Source organism: Caenorhabditis elegans, chromosome II (assembly GCF_000002985.6).
Source record: "Caenorhabditis elegans chromosome II".
Classification (NCBI taxonomy): domain Eukaryota; kingdom Metazoa; phylum Nematoda; class Chromadorea; order Rhabditida; family Rhabditidae; genus Caenorhabditis; species Caenorhabditis elegans.
The window spans coordinates 11,258,641-11,284,512 of NC_003280.10; the positions used below are offsets into that span (position 1 = coordinate 11,258,641).

The following is a 25,872-nucleotide window of genomic DNA, read 5'->3' on the forward strand; positions in this document are numbered from 1 at the left end:
AAGTGAGTGGGAGATGAATTTTGACTACTTACTTATATACACACATTCACAAGAAACCTCTTGACCCAAACACGGAAGTGAATTCTGGTCGATTCATAATAATAATGTAAGAAACAAAGCCCGAAGGAACAAAAGTTGTTTGCTACTATGTTTGCAACACCACATCACTTTGATCCCTTCAGAAACCTAGCATTATTAATCTCTCTCCTAGAATAAAAGATGGATAAGGAAGGATAGCGCCTGGTCATTTGATTTGATCTTTTCTGATTTATTCAGAAAAATAGGAACCAAAGATTTGGCTTAGGACATGTTGTAGGGGTTTCCCAACTTTTAGTAGACAGCGTGTTTGAGACTCAAGGAAAGTATAATCTAGGATGTACTACGTGAGTTTCTTCAAATTTTTTTCTGTGGGAACTTGAATAGTAGTATATCGCTTTGAAAACTGTTACGCAGACCAAGACTCAGAATGACAACCAGAAAAATTATATAAAATACAGAACTCCAAAGTAACCTGTGTGTATCTCTAACACGGCCTGTTGTTGATTTTCGCAACTTTAGTGAGAGAACCTTATGTTTTAGAACATGGTGCAACGATTCTAGAAACATACACACTTCTCTTCGGGGAGTACACTAATCGCGTAAATCGAGGCAAGGTTTCACATCCATTTTTTAAATATGAAACGGTTGGAAAGACCGTTACTATTTCCTTTGCTCAACCGGATAAGTATTAGATATCTTCCAAACCATTTTTCATTGGGCCAAAAATCAACCACTAATGAAAACTTCATGTTATTTACATTTTTCGGTTTCAGTTTAGGATTTCAACAAATTTCTAATTTCGTATTTAAATATTTCCTAATCCATAAGTAACATACTAGAGATATTCCAAAGCGTGGAAATATTTTAATCTCCATGTTTTGAGTGTCTTTTGCGGTTGTGTAATCATATACGTTCTGTTTTTAACTATTCTTGCATTGTGATTTATGGATAATGTTGATGAAGACGTAGGTCGTTTAGAATGTGGCTTCTTGCGTGGGTACTGTTTTACGTTTTTTATACCATCAATCCCTTTATCGACTACTTCCAGCAAAAATGAAGTCGGTGGTATCACCATCTGAAAAGCTCTCAGATAGTTGCAGCCGTACTCTATGGTTATCTTTGAAAACTGCGACAGTGTCTGCCAGGGGTTCCAAAGGTAAAGCATAGACACATTTGCTACACCAGAAAGCTGACAAGTATGTTCATGTTTTGTTTTTCCTGGTGTGAATGATCGTTTCACCACTACTGACGCATATTTCTGATCTTTTACCGAGAGACAAGGAACTCGTGATCGGATGGAACCAGGCCTCCGTGTCTGCTGAACAAGTGTTCACAAACTTATCCCGGATTTGTGAAAGCTGGTGTCCACAGGAAGGAAACTTGCGGAAATAGCCTGGTGGAACCTTTGAAATCTAGCAGCTTTATTAATGAACAATTGAACAGTGACGGTAAATGAGCAAGGTATGAGAAAATATAATAATGTGGTGGCAATTGGGCAGCCGATGAGGAGGTTGGGGGGTGCATTCACACTTCAAGTTATACAAAAAATCCTATCAATAAAAGGAAAAAGAAACGGGAAAGGTGAATTGAGTTGACGGATTGTGGGAATGTGAGTCTCATCTCAATAATGATGGTTTTCACATTCATCAAATGAGATACGTGGGTGTTTGGAAGAACGATCCGAGTGATCAGTTGAAAACGGCGATGTCCTCTGAAAACAAAAGCAATTCCTTCTCTTCGAAGATATCCGAAAACGATACCTGCGATCGTCTTTCGTCCCATCGACATGTGAACTCCAAGTGATAGACATAGCTTTTGTCACCTCCCTTATCCCAGCAGTTTGTGCATCTGCGACGCGAAAACATGCAATTTCTTCCACAAGTTGCAGATCCATCGGAGTTCGCTGGAAGTGCGCAAGATCTGCAGAGTCCTTTATCCTTGAAGCCTTCGTATCTTTTCGAATTTGTGTTGTAAATCGGACACGAATGAATTGTGTGCTCATCAGTCTCGCAGAGCATGCATCTTGAGAAAATCAACACCGGCACATTCCTCAGCTCGGGATTTTCTCGTGAATGTTTAACCATCGGGAATGAACGCAGTTCCTGACGAACATCTGGTGGTGGTGTCTGCGCGGCAATCGAGTTGTTTTGATATTGGCGAGCTTTCAAATCGGCAATTTCCTTTTCGTGTGCTTCAAAGAGCGATTGAAAGTGTGCCATTTGGAAATCCAGCTGAGCCTTGAGATCCAAGTTCTGTGACTTAAGTTCCTCCATAGATTCTTCAAGTTTCTTCCTGGACTTGGCATCATTTAGCTTGTCCTGGGTCAGTTCCTCAACTCCTTGCAATAATTGGGCAATCGCTTCTTTCATCGCCTCCAAATCCTCCTCCTTTTTGATTTTGCTGTTCGAACTGAAAGAAGATTTCGTAAACTCAGGAAGGTAAGTTGAAAATTAGATTAAGTACCTCGACAGTGACGCATCCGGTTTCGGATCTGCAGAACTTGAAGTGTTCATCTGAATCAAAATAGCCTTATGAATTAAACATATAATATATGGAACTTGAAGAATATTAAAATTCCATAAATTAAAAAAAGGAACAAAAGACTTCGTAAAAATCAGAATAAAATAAATTTTAGGGCAAGGTGATAAGAACGGAAAAGAGTGAAACGCGACGCATGAGGGGCGCGTCGCGTGCGCTGCGTGCTTGCGGACTAAACACTAAAGTCAGTGATTACCGTACCCTTAATTTTTAGAATCTCCAAAATTTGTGAAAAAACACGGAATTTCCACAAAATTTTGTGAAGTAAGAAAACACATTTTTGACCCATAAAATAACATAATTTTTTGTGTTTTTTTACAAAAACTCGGCCATCCGTTTGGTCACGTGATGTCAGAATGTCCCATTTCGGGTTGATCTACGTGAATTGCGGGAACTTAGACGCAGACTATTCTACTGATTTCGCATGGTTAAGAACGCACTGACGTCACATTTTTTGGGGAAAAAAATTCGCGCATTTTTTGTAGATCAAACCGTTATGGGACAGCCTGACACCAATTATACGGTAGGTCATTACCGGTAAACTTACAGAGTGGGGGGTGCCGTTTTTCCGTCAGTGCCGTCAATTTGTTTTGCTCTTACAAAAATATATATAAACCGAATTCCAATCTATTAATTCGTCAAATTCATTCCATTTCAATTCCAATTCCTAGCATATGTAGATATCCATAAAACATTTGTTTTGCAAATATCACTTCCGCAACCTGACATCATCAGACATTTTTCAAAGAAAAATCCGATGATTGAAATTCAAGATACTCCAGAAGACGTCATTGCTCCTTTTATCTGCAACTCTCGTCACCGCAAACTAATTTATTGAGGGTGGAAGCTATTGCATTTAGAAAAATGAGATTAAAGTGGAGAAGGTTGAAAAATAAACATGCCAGGAAATTCCTCAATTCAATTGCCTACCTGCTGCCTCTTTTTGCTTCTAAGGGACTAGAAATTAACTCGCATTAATGCTCTCCCACTCCTCCCTCACACTTCTTCCGGATTCATATACTTTGCTCAGAAGCTTTACTTGAAGGGGATTCTATTGGAATTTTTAAGATTTAGAGGATACTGTAAATTGCACGATGTTCAGAAACGTTCCAGTATATCATGATATTTCTACCGTGTGTTTACGGTCATCGTGTACTTCCCAAGGAGAGGTGTAGATTTTTTTTTTACAACCTTCGTTGTAGGCTAAACATTGAAATTATCAATTAATATCATTAAACAAAACTTCTAGTTTGCGAAAAATGTATGTCTTCTTTAATTTTAAAAAGACAAAAACATGTTCGTTTTAATTTATTTTTAAGATATTTTTTTTTTCAAAAAGTAAATCTGATCTCTAACATCCTGTAATTTATCCTATCCACCCTCGCTGCCTAATTAGCTCAATCCTGTGTTTTTTCCTTCAGACTTCCGTTATAATCCAGCTCAAAACCTCTAAAGCTTTCGTCGTTTCGGGTGAGCTGGAGCGGTCAAACCGAGTTGAACTCGGTGAGTAGAAAGAAATGGGATGCAATGTCCAATTGAGAGCGGAAGGTGAAAATATAAATCAGTTCCAGTTGGTTGGAGCCAACCAAGTTCAAAAAATGGCATCATTCGAAAAGTGTGCAAAGTTGAGTTTTTTCGTCGCAAACCAATGATTATGGTTGGAGGAAAGGGGGAGGTAAAGCTAATTTTGGAGCAGGCCCAGGATCGGCTCCCAGTGGAATAGAACATAAGTTCAAAGCGATTCCGAATTGTTTTTGAGTGTTTCAAGTTTTGAAGATAAACACAGAAAACAATTGTGTTCTGACTCTGAGCATTATCAACTTTGAAGCCATAGTTTTGAACTCCCAGTCGAGTGCCAAAGTACACAGATTGCACCGGAATCAAAAGATCAACAAGTCTAACAATATTTTCATCCAACCTTTAACCATGTTTTTCTTAAAGTTCTGGGAGGTTTTTGCAAGTTGATTCGATTTCAATAATTTCAAAAACATGCTCGACCAGAGTGAAAGAAGTGAAGTATAGTGTCAAAAATAACTGAAAGGGGTTCCCAAAGAAAAAAGGCTATACTTTCAGGAAATTCAGATTTTCAACAATTTCTTCCAGTTTTACAAAAATGAAGGCCAGTTGTATATACGTATAAATAAACTTACACTTTTCCGAGAAGAACAAAAGCTGAGTAAATCGGCGCTCAACTTTCTATAACTCTACCTACCGTAGCATAGGTCAAACTACATTCAAATTATTTTTCAACTCAAAACATTTTGTACCATAATCCCAATTATAATTTCAAAAAATTGCGTCATCTCGACACATGTTGTGATATGTCGGTTTTCGACGATACGACGGTGTTACTCAAAAAAAGTGTTCGAACAAAACAACAAATAAATTATTTGTTTTCATACTGATACTATTACGTTTAAATTAAGAGGGACTTGCAGTATTTGCGGCGGCGGGGGATAGAATTTTAATTTTTTTTTCCTTAAAAATGGATTGGTGGAGACAACAAAACTTCAGGAGTCCAAGGGAAATTTTTCAGGTTTGGTTTTTTTAACCCTAAATTGACAGGGTTACTGTAGTAGTTAAAGGCGCCAAACCTTAACTGGAAAACATTTTGTAAGCAGGACGAGAAGGTGTCGTTTTTTTGGGGAAATTTTAAAATTTACTTAATAGCACTGCTTCAGAAAATTTGTGCAGCCATGTGAAGAAAGTGACGTCGCATGTGACCATAACCGTTCAATAAATGTAATGCCATAAACAAAAGTACAAAAATTTTCAAATTAAGAACCGTTAGAAAAAAAACCAAAAAAAAAAAATAACCGGACCAAAATAAATAAATATTAAATTCAAAAACTCTGAAATTACCTAGGACATGCTATTTATAAATGTCTGATTTTCTAAAAATGGGTATTCTAAACCTAAACGTTCAGCAAAAGGAGATAATCGAATTTTGTCTGGAAATCAAAAAGAATATGCAAAGAAATGGGAAAAGGGGCATAAAGATCAATTGTGCCATGATTCACTGTGTCCGATGTTTGCTCCTTTTTTTCAGAACTTCCTGGTCTGGAAAAAGCGGCACCATACAGCAATGTTACCTTATAAGTCAAGGGAGCTGAAATTTGAAAGTACCAATTTTTTCAAATGCCAGCGCAAAAATGCTGATCCTCGCGCAATCGAAATTTTGACCAATAAGCGATACTGACCACACCCCATGCACATCGCTGATTGGTCGAAATAAAACTATTTGATATTTGATATTTTAATACTATAGTTTGTTAATTTTTAATCCTTCCGAACACAAAGCCCGCAAAACATGTTTTTGGTAATCCTCGTATCAACTACGTAGCATTTTTCAATACCTAGAACAGAAGAAAATTATAGTTTTAATTGTGTTATCCTGCATTACTACTCAGTTCAACAATTTTGCCAAAGATCCGCAAAACATCTCGTAATTCTCCCCCTTTGTAGCTTCTCCCCCGCGGACTACAATCTGATCCACTTCTGGAAAGTTATTTTCAAGGCATTTACATTTCTGACCGAATGACGTAGATTTTTGGAGTTTAAATAGCAAATACAACTTTAGTTCCGGATTACTATAGTAAATGGGGATATTTGTCGATTTTATAAAACAATTTCTGAAAACGTCACAGGTATAAGTAGGATTTTAATGTAATTTTGAAGGGGTTAAAATGTTTCAAATAGAAGAAAGAAAAAAGTGAAACCGAATTTTCAGGTTCAGCGCAAGACTGAGCTGGAGCATAAATTTGAGAATGATCCTATAACATTCGAATAAACTTAGGCCTAAACTTTAGGCTGATCCTGAGCATCAGCCTGAATTGAAAGTTGGTCTAAACCTAAGTCTTAGCCTAATAGTAAGCCTAAACCATCCCTTTTCTCTAAATACATTTCTCTCACTTGAACTTTTTCACATAAAACGGTCATTTCGTCCGTAGACACATAATCATTGGCATACAAACTTACTGTTTTGAGGGACACGAAGAAAAAAAAAAGAGAAAACTGAATGCAAACCAGTTCAAAGAATGCAGAATGAGGAATGAGTACGACAGTCAACACAATTCAGGCATCAATCAAAACACATTTATGGAAGAATTGAAAGAATTTGTCGCCTTTGAACACATGCTAATTTTAGAACACTTTTGTTTTTATTTTTTCTATTTTTCAAATTTTCAATGTAAAACCAAAGATTATTCAGTTACACATTTTGCACGTGAATTTTGAAATATTACTGCAAAGGTGTAATGTCCGGAAGTATAAAAAAAATGATGTGACGGGGCGAAAGATAACAAGACTAATAATTGAAAATCGGATGTTACGTAGTAGGTTCAGCCACTTGGTTGTTTGGTTTTGATTACAGATTAAGCTTTGGTTGAATTTAAGAAGACGGGTGACATTGGAAAAAAATCACAGTAGCTTAAAAAAAAAGCAAAAACTTCAAAGGAATATCTGTGGTTAACAGTTAACGATTTTTATCTCTTGTGAAGTTTTTTTTGTTAATTTTCGATAATTAAAATTAAAGGCCATTTCAGATTTTACCGAACTAGGTATTATACTTTTTGGAAAATTCTGGGAAAGATTCAGAAAAAATTTTGTATTAAAAAAAAGCGAATTTATTTTCAAAACTGTTAATGTGATATACATTATTATCATATTTTCCGTTGAAAATATTTCCGCTTATTCCTCCGCGGGTCAGTTCAATCTCGGGTCTCCCCCAAACAAACTAGTTATTATCGTTAGCTGCTTACATCATTTAGCATCGTTCTCTCACTTAGCGATCACGGAGATAACCACAGAGTACTGTTATCTTAACAACACATTTTGTGATGATAGTGCTGAAGCTTTAGGATTTTGTTTCGCAAAAAAGTGTTTTTTTTTTGTTGGTTTTCTGCGGGATATTTGCAGTTGGGAACAGAACTTGTTATTGAGATATGCTGATCGTAGTTATCAATTTTATCACTTATCATCACGGAATTATGTATCTTTGAAAAACAAACAATGAAGCCATTTTTAAGAGCAAAACGTCACGCATGTCTGGAGACGGTTTAGTCAAAATATTTATAATCTGAAACAAAAGTACATGTAAATTTCTTTTTTAGGCTCCTGGCAGGCATATAGAAATCGAAATGCACCTATCTAACCTACCATCCCAACTTTAGTAATATGTTCTCAAAATATCAGAGCAAAAAGCTCCGCACGAGTGCTCACATAGTTCCTTTCATGCACACATAGAAGTCAGAATACATATATGTCATCAAAAATTGAACAGTGACGTTTGTGCCAACTCATGCAACTTGGAGCTGCAAGTAGGTAAATTCAATAGTCTAAAATTTGATCCGGGCAGGTTCTGCGGAGATGAGTCGGGGGTTTTTTTACATTCTAGATTTTTTCTAAACTGCCCAAACTGATATACATACCGTAGGTACAAAAAATGTGTTGAATTAAAAAACTTCCTCCTCAAAGTTTGAAGCAACTTTTCCCGACAACAATTATTTTGTCAACAGAAACATAGTCCTCAGAACTCTCGTGTGAAATTTTAAAAAATCTAAGAAATTCGGACAAATATTATCGGAACTTGACTTGCTACCTAACCAAGTACATCACCTTTTTATTTTCCGATGGAAAGCCGGAAAATTTTGGGTCTTTGTTTTTGTTGTTTGGTCAGGAAATGCTAGAAAATTATTTATCATCTCCAAGTTTATTAACTGTGTGAGGGATTTTCAACATTTAAATTTAGTTATGTCTAGTTTGTGTTCTGACTCTGGTGTTCTTTAAAAATTATTTTTAAAAAGTGCACTCTGAAAATGACACAAACCGGAACTTCTTCTTAAGGGGTTTCCCCCAAGTTCAACTATGACATAGATTTGAGAATACGTCAGTTTCAGACAGGGAACTTATTTTGTCCAATTAAGAGAAAATAAGATGAAGAATGAAGAAACACAAACAGACAATACGGAACGAATAAGGAAATTGGAGATGAGGGGAAGCGTTCGGAAAATTGACAAAAAATGAGGGTTTCTGGAAAGCAAAGTTTATAGAAATATTGACAAAAAGTTTGAATTCTAGTAAAAGTCTTTACACTGTGATATGTTGAGTATCGGAAAACCGAGTTTTTTTATGAAACACATTTCTAGTTACTTGAAAATGTGCTCTACTGACGACGAATGATAAATTAATGAGAAGCTACAAGAAAAGTGTTGCCTGCCTGGTAGGTACGTAAGCATGCAGTTTTTGCCTCCAGTTATTTAATAGTTATGGACGACATAAAAATTGGGGGTGCTGATTTCAAGCATGCTGAAATTATCTAATCCTCATTCAGAGTTTTGAAAATTTCTATAATATTTTCAGTCAAACTTCTATGAAAACTAAGAAGAAAAAATCAAAGCGGAGCCGGCACCAGATAGGCAGCGACCACCTTGAAGGTTGGCAGGCGGATACATGTACCTGTCTGTCAATTGCAATCTTAATTGCGCTGCGAGACAACCTGCCAGTTTTAGACAATAGTTTTCAAGTTTCGACGGAATATTCAATTTTCTGATTTTAAATCAAAACGTTTTTCCAGCACTTGACATCAACAGTTTAGACCTAAAAATTTTAATGTTTGATGAATTTTTGAAGTCCAAAGTCAGGTGATTATGAAAGCTAGAAAGATGAAAAGTTTTTTGAAAACTCAAAATCTGAAGGGCTTCCTAAAATTATTCTTCAGTGAGTTTAAGATTAAGCCATCGAGCAGAAGTTTTAGACTCTCAGATTCTACAGTAACTATATATCCCTTGAGATTCAAATACCATGGCTGAAATTTTATGACCATTCCCTTTGCCCCTAACATTGGCGGAGATCATTAAACGCGATAAATGTCGAATGGCAAATGAAAACAATAATAATAATCCGAAATAGTGGAACAGTATACCGACTTGTTCCGTTCCCTCTCAATTCCCCATGATTCTCAGTGAATAAGCTGCAGTGGCTGAGAAGGAGTAGGAGGAGGGTGTCTGATTAAAATGATTAATTAGAGATTGGAAAGTGGTAACAACACAGTAATCCAGTTGTGTAAGGCTGCGGCGATATGCCTTGGCGCGCCCTGTTTCTTGCGAACAAGCCTGTGTTCGTGAATATGGTAGAGATGAGGGGACGGAGAGGGAAAGAGAGGCGGAGAGAGGAGCAAGAACCAGCTAGAAATGATACATTACTGTAGATGTGGTATAAAGACGGCGTCACCACTATTGATATTATTCCGCTTTTCTCTCCTTTTAATCGCCTTCTGAGACACAAATCGGATGAACTGGAAAATGATGATTACAATTGGCAAGCATTTGTATTATCTAATATTATCCTTAACGTTACTATCCAAATCTTGACTCGTTCTAGTCGTATAATTGACAGCATTTTTAATTTAACATCTCAAAGCTTCATTATTCTTTATTGATCTTCTCATAAACTCCGCTCTATCCTCAAGTATCGTATATCCTCTATTGCACACATCATTTTGAAAGGTTATATCTCGGTTCATTTTAATGATATTGATAACGAATTAATTACAAAGCAATAGAAAAATATTTAACAAAAAAGTTATCAGTTGACAATTTTTGTATAAGCTCAATCAATTATTAATCGGTAATCGTTGAATTCTTTGTTTTAGAATTCTTTTAAAGATTAATTGCTCATTTCAAGCTTCTGACTTTAAACCGTTGTGTCCTAAAAAATACCAACGATACCAAAAACTTTTGAACTACAAAAATAAGGAATATTCTTCTTATTTCTAGTTTTGCCAATTTTTGAGACTATCAAATTTTTTGTTTGCGACCGAAAATTCTGGGACCTAGTAGTTTTTCTGAATTTCACTCCTTATTCCTTCCTCTCAAGCCCTTATACGACCTCTAAACTCTATCCACAGATGACGTGGAAACCCATCATCTGCCTGGCCGCACTTGTACTCTCGGCCTCGGCAATTCCAGTCGATAACAATGTGGAAGGAGAGCCAGAGGTCGAATGCGGACCAAACTCGATCACAGGTATTTTTTTGAAATTTTCGAATATTGGGAATTCTATCGATCGCTTTGTCCTGTAATGTGTTTTGGATAGATATTAAAAATATCAGTTAGTTGTTCGAATTGAGGATACATGTTCAATTAGAATTTGAGTTCAAATTGGCGTTGACTGACTAAAGTTTATAACTTTTAAAAAAATCCGTGAAATTCTCAACCAATTTATAATAGTCCGAAATCAGTTTTCTAGAATTACAGGCAATTTTTCAATTCTTAGCAACTGCCGACTCCCAAAAATTCAGACTCCACTCCCAACCTAATTCCATAACCAAATTCCAGTGAACTTCAACACCCGTAACCCATTCGAAGGACACGTTTACGTGAAGGGACTCTACGACCAAGCCGGTTGCAGATCCGACGAAGGAGGCCGCCAAGTTGCCGGAATCGAGCTTCCATTCGACTCGTGTAACACCGCTCGTACCCGTTCCCTCAATCCAAAAGGAGTCTTCGTTTCCACCACCGTCGTCATCTCATTCCATCCTCAATTCGTCACCAAGGTTGATCGGTATGTTAATAGGGCCTGCCTATAGGCATGAAAATATACTTGCATGCCATCTGACGTCGGAACGTGAACTAGGAAGTTATTTTAGTATAGCTGGAAAAGTGAACGAGTTATATATTCTCTGAAGTGGTTAATTTTAGATTTGATCTCTGAAATCTTAGAATTATAATTTCCTATTTATTGTTGACAAACTAGGCTCACTCGTATTTGCTTGACATTTCGAATGTTCCCAAATTCTGCGGAAACTCTTATCGAGGGGGTGTAAAAAGAGAGAAAAAGAAACAATAAAAAAAGCATAGGAGAATAGAATATTCCAGCAAAGTCTCCCCCTCCCTGTTATGAGTCAGTTGTTCTCCGACGCCCTCGTTTTTAGATCATCAAAAAATTAAGGACGTACGCCTGAGCGGCTGCTCATAATTAGAATCGGACTTATTAATGGAATATCATCTTTGTTTTTGATTTCAAATTGGTTTGGAAGTTTGACATTAATATTCTTAGACTTTTTTGCTATTCTGAGGGACTTTTTGTATGGAGTTTTGTGCTGGCAAAAATTGCACTTATTCTAAGAAAAGTGCTGTATTCAGAATTGAATTTGAAAGAATATAAGAAACTGGGGCTTTTCTGAGAGTACATCTTCTATCCAATCCAAACTAAAAGAAAGTTCTGTATTCTAAAATTTCCAGCGCCTACCGTATCCAATGCTTCTACATGGAGTCCGACAAGACTGTGTCCACACAGATCGAAGTCTCGGATCTCACCACTGCCTTCCAGACCCAGGTCGTACCAATGCCAGTCTGCAAATACGAGATCCTTGACGGAGGACCATCCGGACAACCAATCCAGTTCGCCACCATCGGACAACAAGTCTATCACAAATGGACTTGCGATTCTGAGACCACTGACACCTTCTGCGCCGTCGTTCACTCTTGCACTGTCGATGATGGTAATGGCGACACCGTTCAGATTCTTAACGAAGAAGGATGTGCTCTTGACAAGTTCTTGCTCAATAACTTGGAGTACCCAACTGACTTGATGGCTGGCCAAGAAGCTCACGTCTACAAATATGCCGATCGCTCCCAACTCTTCTATCAATGCCAAATCTCCATCACCATCAAGGACCCAGGAAGCGAATGTGCCCGTCCAACTTGCTCAGAGCCACAAGGATTCGGAGCCGTCAAACAAGCTGGTGCCGGAGGAGCTCATGCCGCCGCTGCTCCACAAGCTGGAGTTGAAGAAGTTCAAGCTGCTCCAGTCGCCGCTGCCGCTCCAGTTGCTGCTCCAGTGGCAGCTGCTGCAGCAGCTCCAGCCGTTCCACGTGCCACACTTGCTCAGTTGAGATTGCTCAGAAAGAAGAGATCTTTCGGAGAGAACGAAGGAATTCTTGATGTTCGTGTTGAGATCAACACTTTGGATATCATGGAGGTAATAAATTTCAAGTTTTAAAAAAGTTTTTAATTTTTAAAATATTCCAGGGAGCCTCCCCATCTGCTCCAGAAGCCGCCGCTCTCGTCTCCGAGGAATCCGTCCGTCGCAGAGCCACCAGCACAGGAATCTGCCTCACCCCAATCGGATTCGCTTCTTTCCTCGGTATCGGAACAATTGTTGCCACCGCTCTCTCCGCCACCATCTTCTACGTGGCTCGTCCAACTTCCCACAAGCACTAACTCAATGTTGTCCTTTTTAATTTATATCAATAAGTTATTTCCTAATTTATTTGCCCCACCATGATCCCTTTTTATCACCTCCACTCCATCCCCACAACAATCGATTTATTTGTACGTAATACCGTGCAATAAACCATTTCTTTTGAGCATTATTTTAATGAGCCAACGATGTTTGTTTTGTTTTGACCGGTACTTTGTGAATGAACTTCTCTCTGAATCATTTTCAAGTATTCAACACTTTTTTTGTAGAATTGAGTTTTTGAGGGTTAAAATGTAAATAATTTATCTTTAAAAATTAGGCAATTAAAAAATGTTATAAAAGTGTATAAATAGAACGGCGAAATTAGGAAAGGGGTGCATTTGGGAGAACAGATGGTTCGTAATACATTTTCGGAATGGCGACTGTCTCGTCGCCAATGTTCGAAAATTATGTTGTCAGTGCTCTGTGCCCAACTGTATAATGTTTCTTCTCACAGTTTTCACCACGGAAATCTTCTGGGCATTCACAAATTGGAAGATGAGTTGAGTCAACACATATTCCACCATTTTCACAATTGCATGATTTTTTTGTTAATTCTGAAATAATGTATTATGAAAAAACTATCTTTAATAGCTTTTTTGGATTCTATCTGTTAATTTTTCTACAGGGTGGCTCATAATTTTAGATCTCAAAATTTTCCATGCTCACAAAAATCAAGTTTTTGTGTGCGCAACTCGAGTTTCTATAATTAAGAGCCACCCTGTAACGCTTAAATCTTACGGAAGATATGCGCAATGGAGCGCGCTTCCTCTGGAGGATTTGTACCATTAATTCCATACAGATCTTCTCAACTCACGAAGGTCTGAAACATCTATCGTGTGCTCCTCATTATAGTTCAATGTAGAGCAGTGGAGGTGCAACTTTAACAAAAAATACAAAGACACAACCAATAACTTAATAAATGATTTGAAGTCCCCATGTACTATATCAAATCTCAAATTTTGCATCAAGACCACCCTGGTAAATCAGATATTTTCCCTCTTTTTCAGATTTTTTTTGCAAGCCCTCTGAAGATGAAAAGCTTTTGCCGAAATAAATAAAAAAAGACACATAATTTTTTACGGAATTTTCCGGTTAAAACTGGAAACACCGTAACCGTGTCTACCTCACATAATCGAAATATTCCCATGCAAAAAAATACCCCCCAAAATCCCTACAAAAATGTGTCATCAAACCCACCCAGTCAGTTTTGTTTTCATCTCACCGACGCGACTTGACTTCGATTCAATGATTTGTGACATTGGACACCGAACGGATGCCTCCCCTGAAGTTTTTTTTACGAGTCTGTCGCCCAAAAAATTGGAAGACCCTCTAGGGGTAAATCATTGTTTTATCACCTCGCCCGGGATAGGAAAAACGAAGGCTGATGTGTACTTTTTGCAGAATCAACAGGAATAAAAAAAAAGAGAAGAGGATGAAACAAAAGACTATAACTTTCCACGCGTAGGTGGAGACATCGATAAAAAACTAACAGTGATGTTCCAATCGGAATGTGAACAGGAAATGACACATTCAAATTTTTAAGTTTTCCCGATTTTCTCATTATATTGATTTTGGGTACTGTAGGTAGAGTTTTATGTTACAGGGAAATAATACTTATTCTGAAAAGTACATTTTAAAAACTTCGCGTGGACTGCAAAATCAAATTTTTGTGGTTTTCTGTTGCCAGTATCTTACAAAATATTTTCCCCAGCTCTTTACAATGCCAATTTTTTACCGTAACATGATGAAGCACTCCGGAAGGTACAGTACTACGACATACCTAACAGGGCTGTGTGGCAACCGAGATTTTCGGAAACCGGCAATTGTCGAAGTTGCCGAAAGCTGAAAATTTCGCCAACCGGCAATTTTTGATTTCCGAAACTTCGGCCACCGGCTACAATGCTTCAAGGTTTATGAAAACCTACAACAACCTCCTAAAATTCTCGAAATTCCAGATTTTTTGAAAATTTGGCAGCTTACCCAAATTTTTACTGAAAATTCTTAAATTCTCAATTTTTTTTCGTAGTTTTTCACTATGAAATCCGGACATTTTGGACTATTTTACAAAATCCCCACTAATGGCGGGCGACTTTAAACACAAATATCTTTTTTCCTCCCGAAAACAGTTATTCTTTGATGTCATCATAATGTTCCCATTCCCAAAGTCCACTCAATCAACATGTAAATACTAATATTCTTTTAACACTTCCGCCAACTAATCATCAATTAGCTCACAGGAGCTCATCTGTACCGTAATCCCCCTCTCACTTAGTCCACATCACTTCCGTCACAGGGATTAGAGCGTCTTCTCACCTGCCCTCAACGTACAACTTGCGGTCTCTTAATCATGCGTTCGGATCAGTGACATTCAAAAAAAAGAGAGGAGGAGAACACCATCTACTCCCATTTACACACATCTTACAAAAAAACGACCGTTTGATGAGCGCCGAAAATGGCTCATTGTTTTGTGAAATGAGCGTTCTGAGGGGACAACCGCGACGACGAAAAACGAGTTGTAAATGAAGATTAAGTGCCCCCGTGTAAATTAAGTCTTCAGGTAAGTGGCCACAAGTTCTATTTGAATAGGTGATTATGTGGTGGAGGGTACTGTACTTTTTTGGGAAGGATAGCTATATTTCATGCATTTTTTTGGTAGGCACTATTGGAGATATCACAAAAATATACATTTCGAATACCGGACAATTTTTAAATGCGCACTGATACACCTTGCTAAAAATAGTATACTGTAAGTTTTCTAACGGTTTTCACAGGCAAGTGGAAATTGTAGCGCCTACCATGATATCTAGACAGTTTTCAACTAAAGCGTAACGTTTTCCCCGACCAAAAAATTTCTCGAAAAAAAACCTTTCCAGAAACCAATCATAATTCAATATCAAAATGCAATGTTATTGTTATTATTCTTTTCACAACTATTAGCCCATTTAATATTATAACTATCATTATTATTATTATTATTACTCCACAAGTTTTCCCATATATTTTTCTAATTATTTCCCCCAAAAGCTCTCAGTTTTTCCAACAACCTCTACTCATGAAAACAAACCCATTTTTCGCGAGTAATTCGCTATATAATCGTGCACATTTGCTAATGTATTTTTCATAATTTTCTCACAAAACTTTGCCTGAAAGTATTTACTATTATTCTATGTTACATGTAATTGCAAATTTATTTATGCACATGGGAGAGTTGTAATATTTATTTGCTTAACAGTTGTCAGTGAATAGTCGGTAAGCCGAAGCATGAGTTCCAGCTTTAAAATGTTTTTAAAAGTATAAAGAAAAGCTTGGAAAAATGGTTCTAGGTGGTCCAAACCTGGCAAACACGACAATAGCATACACATAAGCGATCGGCAGGCAATGGCAGCTCCTTAGGCCCACGGACTTACCTACCTATCAAAGTAGCACTGACCTACTCTAAATACCTATTCTGAACCTTCTCATGAACTAGTACCCTGAATATTATACTCTTAAATTTCCGTTCATTCCATCTGCTTATAATAGCAGAACCGAGGACTAAATAAACTTTCCCTTCTCTAATCCCCCGCAATCCCGAGAAGCACTGTGATAGGCGGCTGTTGAGACCAATTCATCAATCGCTGGACAAATTGTGATGATGCACTTGCCCGAGAAGAACTCTCGGGCAAACACTAATCTAATTATATTCAGTGTGAACACAAACGTATCTATAGTGTAATGTAAAGGGCTCTGGAGTTTACAAAGTTTACAAAAAATAGTTGTTTTGGTTATCAGATTTTGAGAATTCCCCTAGTAAACGCATTACACTGTGAAGTGGAAATAATTTTAAAGTATTGATAGCAAAAACAATATTGAGTGCGATTGAGTAAAAAGTCTAGAGGGGGAGGGGGTATTTTCGAATCTAACTTATCGTTTACTCAATTTCTCTAAAAAAAGTTTCAGTTTCAAAAATTTATTTATCATACTGAAATAAGCAGTTTTGTGCAGTTTGCCCATCTGAAAATAGTTGTTTATTTCGTTAAAAGTGCCCGAATTTCCTTTTTCTGGGCCACGTTTCAACACAAAAAAGTCCGCGTGTCCTTCTTCCCCCTTCCATCTCATCACAATCATTTCCAATTCATCTTCATCCTGATGGTGCTCTCTGGGAAGAAGACCTCCTCTGTTGACAGCCGTTTTTACAAGCGTTGGATCAACAAACACAGGAGGATCGATGATGATGACGGTGTGACCAGTTGTTGCACACCTACCGTATCACCAATTGTTGCGGGATGTGATGAGGGGGTGATTGGGGCACAGAAGAAGTGCACATGTTCTCTCAGTTTGTTTTGTGATGTTTCAATTATTTTAAGAGAAAGAGTAGATAAGTTAAAGTTCTACTTTTTTTTGGAACATTGGGAAAATTTACAAAATTCGCCATTTTTTCACATGCTTTGTCGAGACTGTTACTTGTAAACGTATGAAAAAATAGCACGTTTCTTACTTTCTTTACTTTCAATTGAAAATTCCGAGAAGTTGCTCAAAAACTGACTCTCTAAACACTCTAAACTCTCCGTAAACACAAATATAATGTTTATTTTGACATCCAGATTACTTGAAAATACTTGATTCAATATTCTTTTTCTAGAAAAAAATTAAAAAATTTCGTTTTCAAATAAATCAAAATAATTTTTTACCGATCTTGCGATTCACTTAGTGGGTCAAGAATGGAAATATATATTTAATTCCGTGTTTCCTCAGATCTCGCTATTCGATTTTCCGTTATCTCCAAAGTTATTCCAAGACGGTAATCTCATTTTTCCAGGAGGTCTTGCTAGCCTATTTTGGAAACTATCCCGTAAACACAACCGCTGTAGTGTATCTTATTTAACCCCCAATCGAAAATTACAGAAATTGATCGGCTTAAAATTTGACTGGAGTATTCGTCGGCGTGAGTTAAAAGGCACGTCAAAAAGAGTAATTATTTTGTCGCAAAACTTAACCGGAAGTTCTATGTCGGCTCAATAGTGTGTCTCTTACATAATCCCTTCCAATTAGACACCTCACTGCCACCTGCCGTCGAAACTTTTCTCATGGGAAGTCATCGTTTTGTTCTTTGATCGCATTTGACCGCTTGGGTCAATTTTAGGATTACCAGGTTTTTCGAAAAGCAATTTCGATGACGGCAAAGGCGAATCCGAAAAAATTGTTTTGTAATGTTCGGAAGAATCCTAGCTTCAAAATTTTATTAAACTTGTATTCAAAGGTTTCGCCAAGAGAAAAATATGGATTTTTGAGCAGTCAGAACCATCAAAACCAGAATTTTTACCGATTCAGATAATTATTTTTTAGAAAACGATAGTACTTTTGCTTCCTTTTTGGAGCAGCTCAACAAAGTATTCTTCCCCAAAATCGGTCAACCTAATTACTCCGGTGACCGTATCCTTTTTCTTCCAGCAAAAACCGATATCTATGTATGTCTTCGAGCCTGGGAAAAAAGCGACAATTAGCGGGACAATTGAATGGAAACGGAAGAGACATGGCGGCAGGTTAAAAGACGGTATCATGTCAGCGCATCATTGTGAAACTTGGCGTGTTGTACCTATGTTTCTTCATGAAGACCCCATATACATACACACACTCACGCACTCGACCATTTAAGATTCCTGTCGCAGATAACCGTGTGTGGGGGCCTAGAATGAAGATGGATCGATTTTAGGGCGCCGGTGAGCGGGAGAAGCAAAGTGCTTATGTTATTGTGGTGGCGAAAGGACTTGTTCGTGTGTCGTGTGACACCTGATGTGTGAGCGGCGTCGGCGGCTCCTGCGAGCAGTTAAAGTCTTTTGGATGTGTTCAAACGGATGCCGACAAGTTTTAGATGAGTTTTGCATTTTTACCGCACTTTGATTATTGTTAAACTTGTGATATGATAAACGTCCGCCTTTGAAGCTTTAAAATTCGAAATTTTCGGATTCATTTAGTTTGCAGTAAATTTTTATAATTTTTTTTACAGAAACGAAAAGTTAATTCACAGTTCCGAAAATTTTGAAGATCTATTTGTTTTTGTAAAATTGAAAGTGGATCAAGCTATCCCTACTAGAACTCCGATTCATCTCACAAACTTTTCTTATCTGTCTCCCACGCAGGCCTCTAAAACGCCAACTTTCTTGCCTACTAGATAGGCGGGAAGGTAGCCCGTCTTGTAGGCAAACAGGCAGACATCTCTATTTTTTGAAGCTCGAAATTTCCAACATCTCTGAATCTTCCCTATTTATTCCCAACTTTGCCCAAAACTCCTTGAAAACCCCCAACATATAAGTAATGGGTCGGAAGGCATGAGCGGTGTTTATGGCCTTGTAAATCTTCGGTTATTTGCTGATATTGGTATTGGCGCCTACCTAAAGTTTGACATATTTAGGGGGTTTCTATGAAGGAGGGCCAAACTGGTTATACCGATTTTGATATTAAAAGAAGACTGTAGAAAAAGGAGAAGAGAAGGAGGTTTTACTCATTGTTTTAAAGTAGTTTCTTTTTTTTCAGGACATAGGAGCCATTAGACCGCAGCTTATAGTAGTTTAGAAATATCAGAAATTACTTCCGCCAACATTTAAAAAATTATGGAGTATCAGAGCTACCGTAACTTTAAAAAATAATTTTCAAAAAGTCATTTTGAAAATTTGACAATTTGCCAAACTTTTAACTAATAGTTTCTATGTATAATCTAAAAATTGTTGGAGTGATCAATTTTGAGTTTACGTAACTCATATAACTTTCTGTACACACCTGACAATCAGTCAAAACCCGGCTCTAATATTTTGGTCAATTATCTTGTCTTTTTCTTATTGGGTCTTACCACGATGCATATCATTTTGAGATTTAGTATTTCACCCCATTGTTCAACTTTGACATTTTATATCTCAGTTGTCGTTTGTTCCACACAAAAATTGTCAACTTACAAAATATTTGTTATTTCTTTTTTTAAATCATTTCCTAGTTGATAATTTATTTATATCTTCAAAATAAACAAAGATATAACCTATCAAATAAAGTAGTCAAGTGCAGTACAAATAGAGAATATACGGTGGGTGAATCTCTTGAATCTTCTTCAAAAAAACTGAAAGTGAGTGGTATCTCTTGAACAACTCATCCTAGATCATCCCCAATTTTTCCAGCTGACTAACCATACGTTCAACATCTACCCAGATTTAAATCTAAATACATACACATTGTTTCTCACTTGTTTTAAACAAGTCCTACAAGACGCGTGTCACACTTGTTGCCTGAGATTCTTGTCACTTCTCTGAGCACTCTCCCCATCATCTCATCATTTTTTTCGCTTTGCAAAGTCCAGCGGAAATCAGTTTTAGAAGAAATGTCGTTTGCAAGTTTTACCTGATCCCCCAATAACAAGTGCAATAACAATAAACTAGTGTTTGGGGGGGATGGGCAGTTCCCTACCCAAATTTATAGCCAATCTCCATTGATTACCGCTATCATTCTGTCCTGAAATAATGCGTCTCATTCAATAGGGGGTAATTGCAAATGGCAATGAAATTGGGTTTGAACTTTTGCTACTCAAACATGGGTGATTTTGAACATTTTACTGAAAACTGATCCTAGAGTGGTTAACCTGATTTCTGAGTTCTTTCAATTCTAAAAATAATAAAAAATAACTCAAGATTTTGGTTTTGTGAAAAAAATATAAAAACACGTGAAAAACTTGTTTGTAGTCATTTTGCAAAAAAAAAAGTTGGTTTTTGAGCACAATGTTCAACAAGCTTTGGGTGTAGGTAGGTATGAGGTAGGCCTGTCCATTAGGAAAGTATCAGTGTTCATTACGTCTACGCCGATGTTATATGGCACCTGCCGATTTGATCAGGGCTTGAATATTAGAAGCTAATTTTGTACTTTTTGTCTAAAATGGTTCTAATTATTTATTAAAATACCTTGGGTAGAATATCGAAGAGCCCAACTGGTCTCATGTCTCGCCGGAAAACGCGTCCTTTAGTTACTTGCGATCATATTTTTATGCTATTCGAGTTCCTTTTATGCTATTCGAGAGCTATTCGAGGAGCTACTCTTCTATTTTGGCTCTGATTATTTTTTGTCACTGTTAGAATTTCTATAGGCACGACTGACGACCGCTTTTTTCCCGGAAAACGCCCCACGTAAATTTGCACGCATACTTTTGGTTGGGAGCCAGTGGGGCGAGGATCCTCCCCTTCACGTAACACCTCAGTCTTCCGAGTAGGAACAAAATCGCAAAACTTTCGTGGTAAGACCACCGGCACCCCATAAACATTTATTAAGTAACACACACACAATTAATGCGTTCCTTCCCACTGCCAATCTTCTTATCAGAAAGATGAAATGACCGTCTCAACCGAGCCTGTGTGTCTATTTGTGTGTGGCCTTTGTAATAGTTACCACCTAGCTGATAACCGAGAAAGTTGGATTACCTCATGATTCCCTCATAAATTTGCCGACAGGTTCTTTAACGAAAACATATTTGTCTTTTGATTGTCTATTCTCTATTTACAAATTGATAATTGGGAGAATGCCACCCAGAATTAGTCGATTTAAAATTGAGTATGATCTACATAGATCTGAGTAGTGGTTGATCACAATGATATAATTATTATATATTAGTATCATTTTCTCTTTCTCTCTCTCTCTAAATTCACCCTGTCATCAGTGATGATTCTCAGTTTCGAGCGGCGGAGGGGCGAGCGTGTGGGCGGAGCCGCGTGTCCAATGAGCGTGGGGCGGGGCGGTCCAATTACCGGTGTTTTCTTTCGTTTATTCGCTTTTTGTGACTATGACACCAAAACGGAAGAATCAGTGGATCAGGCAAAAATATTATTATTAGAACTAATAGTTGGATTTAGGTTGGGTATCATTCTGTACCTATTTCACCTGATTTCTTGTGCTTCACTTGATCTTTGTCTTTATTATTATTGTTATTATTGTTGTTGTGCTCCTTGTTGTGCTCCTTATAAATCCCGTAAACTCTAAATCTAAATTGTTATCTAATACTTTTTATTGGTTACCAATAATATTACTTCTGCCAAAAGAGGCAAAACGCCGCGTTTCAAAAAATGAAAATTTTTATCTGTTGTTCATCACTGTCAAATTTATGATTATTAATATTTCTCACCATTCAAATTAAAACTTTTGCTTCAAAACTACATAAAACATTCAAAAACTTGAAACAAATTTTATTCGATTTTTGCAAGTTTTTTATTTAAAAAAAATTATACCGTATTTTCCCTAGCATTCATTTTGCTCATATCTCGGTTGTCCCAAGTTTTATCAAAAAAATTTTAACTGTCATAATGTAGAAAAATAATTTTTCCATAGTTTGTAAGTTGACAATTTTTTGATAGAACCAGAGAGAATCGAGATATAAGCTGTCAAAGAAGAGCAAGGTGCATGCAAGTCAAATAGGAAAATAGTGGGTTTTCCGGTTTACAAATTCGCATAGTTTTGAATTTTTTACAGAGTTTTCACCATTTTAGAGAATTGCTCACATTTTCTGAATTTTTTTTTCAAAAAATTAACTGGTACCTAAATTGAAATTTAAATATTTTGAGCAGAAGAGGTGAAACTCTTTTTTTAAATTTTTTAATTGCTTCTCATATTGATACTATTCTCTTTTTGTGCCAAAACTTCTAATCAATGCCCCGCTCCTTTCAAATCCTAAAGTTCCACTTAAAAACTGAAGAATCAAAAATCTTGAAACCTGTACTGTATGTACTCTTCCAAAAAACCACCTCCGTGCTTTTCATCATTTACAACTTGTCTCCCAGTCCTCGTCCGCAACTTGCTTTTGATATATTTTTTTCGACTTCTTCATTTCAACACATACCTACACACACAAAAAAAGTTTGCGCTAACACATGTCCGCCCGTCATAAATCTACAGTAATCTCGGAGCTTTCTTTCTCTCTCCTGATGCTCCCACACCACTCTGTCATTTTTCAATTGTTCTTCTCTTGGAAGCTCATCTCTCGTTTTCATTTGATCCTGCTAGAAGACACTTGATATGTTGTTTGTGTTAACTAAGATAACTGATATTGTTGAAAGTGATAGCTTTGCTTTGCTTTTCAACTTTTCGTGTTCCTCCTGCTCTTTTTTTTGACAGCTTACTAGTACCGAGTTCGGACCCCTGCATAGTACTACAAATATTATATTAATATGAGAATGATATACCCTTATTATCCCCCCACGTACTCTTGAGAATCATTAGTATGTTTCAATGTTTCGCCAACAATGGATTGGTATCATCTGCCCTTACCTACCGTACTCCCTCAAGTGCTCCCTCATCCATGATTACCGTACTCCCCTACTCTCCTCCCCCTTCTATCCGATTATAACATTTTTATTAATAATTATTATTGTCTGGTGTCTCGCGATGCCATCTCTATCTTACGATTTCGCTTTGAATTTTGATAACGCTATGAAAATATTAGCTTTTCTTATCTTTTTTATGTTTTACTTTTTTTCATAATTTTTTCATCAACTTACTTGCAGAAACTAACTAGGTAGACACCGGTAACAATGCTCTTTTCCATGGAATCAATTCTATCAAGTACCAAGCCAAAACTGGAGCCACCTCCGAAGCTAGAGCCGGAAGTGACAATCAATGAGCAAGTGGTTGATCTGCCGCGGAGCAACACACGGCTCTCCGAGCCATCAACTTCTGCGTCGGTTCTTGAACATGATTTGAAGTTTGGGGAGTCCCGAAAAAGAAGTCGGTCTCTTGGAGACGAGCCCACGGAAGATGAAGACGGCGTTCCAGTTCGGAAGGCAAACAAAAGAAATCATTCAACTTCAAGTGCTGCAGATAGCTCATCTGATGATGCGAAGGATGATGACGACGATGATGATTCTACATCGTAAGTTGGGAACTTGGGAAAAACTTAGGAATCTTAGAAGAAATTCGATTTTTCTCGACCTCGACCTTTTAGGTCCTTTTATACAAAAAGTTTGTATGCTCAATTTTTGTGAAACTTTGATCTCCGATATTTTTAAGTCTATTAGACATTGTTCAACTACCGTATTTTCCCTGTATGACTTGCATTCTCTTTACTCTAACTTGACGGTTTATATCTCGGTTGTCCTAAATCTTACCAAAAAAGTTTAACTGTAAAAATGTAGAGATATATTTACATGCATTTTGTCAGTTGACAATTTTTGATGAGACCAATAAAAACCTAGATATTGGCTGTCAAAGTAGAGAAATAGGTAGAGCAATATACCTATAATATGTACAGTGATATGTACAATAATATGTACTGTGTAAAACAACTGTAACTCTATAATTTTGCAGTCGAAAATCAATGTCTGGTCACCGAAAGAGCAGTCACGCAAAGCCACCGTACTCCTACATTGCACTCATCGCGATGTCAATTCTCAATTCACCGGAGAAGAAACTGACACTTTCGGAAATTTGCGAGTTCATAATCAATAAGTTCGAGTATTACAAGGAGAAGTTCCCCGCCTGGCAGAACTCGATTCGTCACAACCTAAGCCTCAACGACTGTTTTGTGAAGGTGGCTCGGGGGCCTGGGAATCCGGGAAAAGGAAACTATTGGGCGCTGGATCCGAACTGTGAGGATATGTTCGACAATGGATCGTTTCTGCGCAGAAGGAAGAGGTAAGGGGAGCACAGGAGAAAGTATTACAACCTGACGGGGAGTAGTAGCCGGCGGCGGGGTGAGCACACATACGAGATGTGAAGAGAGGGAAAAGACAGTTGTTTCGATAATTTGTCACCAATTTGTTGTCATTAATCGCACCCTCGAGGGTAGTGGAGAAGCCTGGGAAAAGAAAACTTTCGGGGTTAACAAGGGAATTAGTGAGATAAATTTTCAATTCAAACACTTAATAATTTCAGATACAAGAAAAACAGTGACACATATCACGAAATGATGTCCCATCATCCGATGCCATTCCCTCCATTCCTCCCGCAAGGAATGCCCTTTCCTCCAAGAATGATGCACCCGATGGCTAACATTCCCATGCTGGGACATCCAATGAATCCAAGAGCAGTTCCAAACATGCCAGCGTTCTTCATTCCACAAAATATTGATAGCCAGAAGCTCTTGTCAATGATGGCTTCGAGAATAATGCCAATGGATGCTCCAGTCAGCTCTGGCCAGAAGAGAACTTCATCGAGCTCCTCACCAAATGAGAATGGATCTTCGGCAGTTTCAGATAAACTGAGCGCTTAGAAGAACACTCAATTTCCTTGTTTAATTTTTAACAATTGTTTCCTATTTGCTTAACCTTTTCTAGTCTCTTGTTCCTTTTCCGTTCCCCTTCAATTCCTTTCAGCATTCTTCATTTCCCCTGATCTCAATCGTGCAATCAATAATCAATTTTTTGTTAATCCTCCTGCACGTGGTACCACAACTTCATTTCTTCAACTGATCTTCCCTTTTCTTTTTTTTCTTTGTTTCATTATCTGTGAAAGAGCTTATGTCGTAAATAATTCGAAAATATATATGTCCATCGTCAGCATTTTTGAAGTTAAAATCACATTAATCAATTGAGCAAACAGTAAGATGAAAGGAGACCGCAGAAGCTGCTGAGCCGATTAAAAGACTGAAATTGATAAGGGAGGGAAGTGACAAGACTGCTGCAGAGTTACTAGTCTGCAAAATGTCATGAATCCAACAAAAAATCAGGGTTCAGAAGACTAGGTTTTTAGTAGAAAACATACCGAATTTTTCAATTAGTCTTGCACCAAATTTGCTCTACTTTGGCAGCTCATATCTCGGTTGTCTTCAATTTTAACAAAACATTTTCAACTGTAAAATCATAGAAACATATATGAAAAATATTTCTACTGTTGAAATTTTCGTGATAAAACCAAAAGCAGCCGAGATAAGAGATCTGAAAGTAGAGCAGAAGGGGTGCAGTACTAATAGGAAAAGTACCGTAACTTACCTTTTCCTAACTTTTCTAAATTAGATGGATATATAACTGGACGCGAATATTAGCCACAGACAGAGTTCCTCAGCCTCCAAGAGTCCTCATTTTTCCATATAACCTGGCTCCTTTGGACTAGATA

The 25,872-nt window shown here is 37.4% G+C and overlaps 3 protein-coding genes and 9 non-coding genes across 12 annotated transcripts; 5 read left to right on the forward strand and 7 right to left on the reverse strand.

The window, feature by feature from the left end:
- Nucleotides 1-1,446: 1,446 nt before the first annotated feature.
- On the reverse strand, nucleotides 1,447-2,552 carry T05B9.1 (Nuclear receptor domain-containing protein; the record flags this gene model as incomplete). The annotated part of the gene is made up of 3 exons (NM_064008.4): nucleotides 1,447-1,750; nucleotides 1,800-2,448; nucleotides 2,503-2,552. The coding sequence occupies 3 exons, from the start codon at nucleotides 2,550-2,552 to the stop codon at nucleotides 1,661-1,663; spliced, it is 789 nt and encodes a 262-aa protein (NP_496409.1). The 3' UTR covers nucleotides 1,447-1,660.
- Nucleotides 2,553-9,573: 7,021 nt separating this feature from the next.
- Nucleotides 9,574-9,707, forward strand: C47G2.18. Its single transcript, NR_051679.1, has one exon. It is a non-coding gene; the product is annotated as an Unclassified non-coding RNA C47G2.18 (non-coding RNA).
- C47G2.17 lies at nucleotides 9,574-9,707 on the reverse strand. The gene has a single exon (NR_051680.1). It is a non-coding gene; the product is annotated as an Unclassified non-coding RNA C47G2.17 (non-coding RNA).
- Nucleotides 9,708-9,725: 18 nt separating this feature from the next.
- C47G2.12 lies at nucleotides 9,726-9,872 on the reverse strand. The gene has a single exon (NR_051681.1). It is a non-coding gene; the product is annotated as an Unclassified non-coding RNA C47G2.12 (non-coding RNA).
- Nucleotides 9,873-9,947: 75 nt separating this feature from the next.
- On the reverse strand, nucleotides 9,948-10,172 carry C47G2.10. Its single transcript, NR_051682.1, has one exon. It is a non-coding gene; the product is annotated as an Unclassified non-coding RNA C47G2.10 (non-coding RNA).
- Nucleotides 10,173-10,397: 225 nt separating this feature from the next.
- On the reverse strand, nucleotides 10,398-10,547 carry C47G2.21. The gene has a single exon (NR_051683.1). It is a non-coding gene; the product is annotated as an Unclassified non-coding RNA C47G2.21 (non-coding RNA).
- On the forward strand, nucleotides 10,482-13,020 carry cut-1 (Cuticlin-1). The gene is made up of 4 exons (NM_064009.4): nucleotides 10,482-10,601; nucleotides 10,914-11,139; nucleotides 11,820-12,558; nucleotides 12,609-13,020. Exons 1-4 carry the CDS (start codon nucleotides 10,484-10,486, stop codon nucleotides 12,798-12,800), a joined length of 1,275 nt encoding a protein of 424 aa, NP_496410.1. The 5' UTR covers nucleotides 10,482-10,483; the 3' UTR covers nucleotides 12,801-13,020.
- Nucleotides 10,619-10,709, reverse strand: C47G2.20. The gene has a single exon (NR_051684.1). It is a non-coding gene; the product is annotated as an Unclassified non-coding RNA C47G2.20 (non-coding RNA).
- On the reverse strand, nucleotides 12,365-12,511 carry C47G2.15. The gene has a single exon (NR_051685.1). It is a non-coding gene; the product is annotated as an Unclassified non-coding RNA C47G2.15 (non-coding RNA).
- Nucleotides 13,021-16,430: 3,410 nt separating the features above from the next.
- Nucleotides 16,431-16,610, forward strand: C47G2.11. The gene has a single exon (NR_051686.1). It is a non-coding gene; the product is annotated as an Unclassified non-coding RNA C47G2.11 (non-coding RNA).
- A 1,945-nt stretch (nucleotides 16,611-18,555) lies between these two features.
- Nucleotides 18,556-18,705, forward strand: C47G2.16. Its single transcript, NR_051687.1, has one exon. It is a non-coding gene; the product is annotated as an Unclassified non-coding RNA C47G2.16 (non-coding RNA).
- Nucleotides 18,706-23,325: 4,620 nt separating this feature from the next.
- unc-130 (Forkhead box protein unc-130) lies at nucleotides 23,326-25,319 on the forward strand. Its single transcript, NM_064010.5, has 3 exons — nucleotides 23,326-23,692; nucleotides 24,127-24,453; nucleotides 24,694-25,319. The coding sequence occupies exons 1-3, from the start codon at nucleotides 23,355-23,357 to the stop codon at nucleotides 25,028-25,030; spliced, it is 1,002 nt and encodes a 333-aa protein (NP_496411.1). The 5' UTR covers nucleotides 23,326-23,354; the 3' UTR covers nucleotides 25,031-25,319.
- The last annotated feature ends 553 nt before the right edge of the window (nucleotides 25,320-25,872 follow it).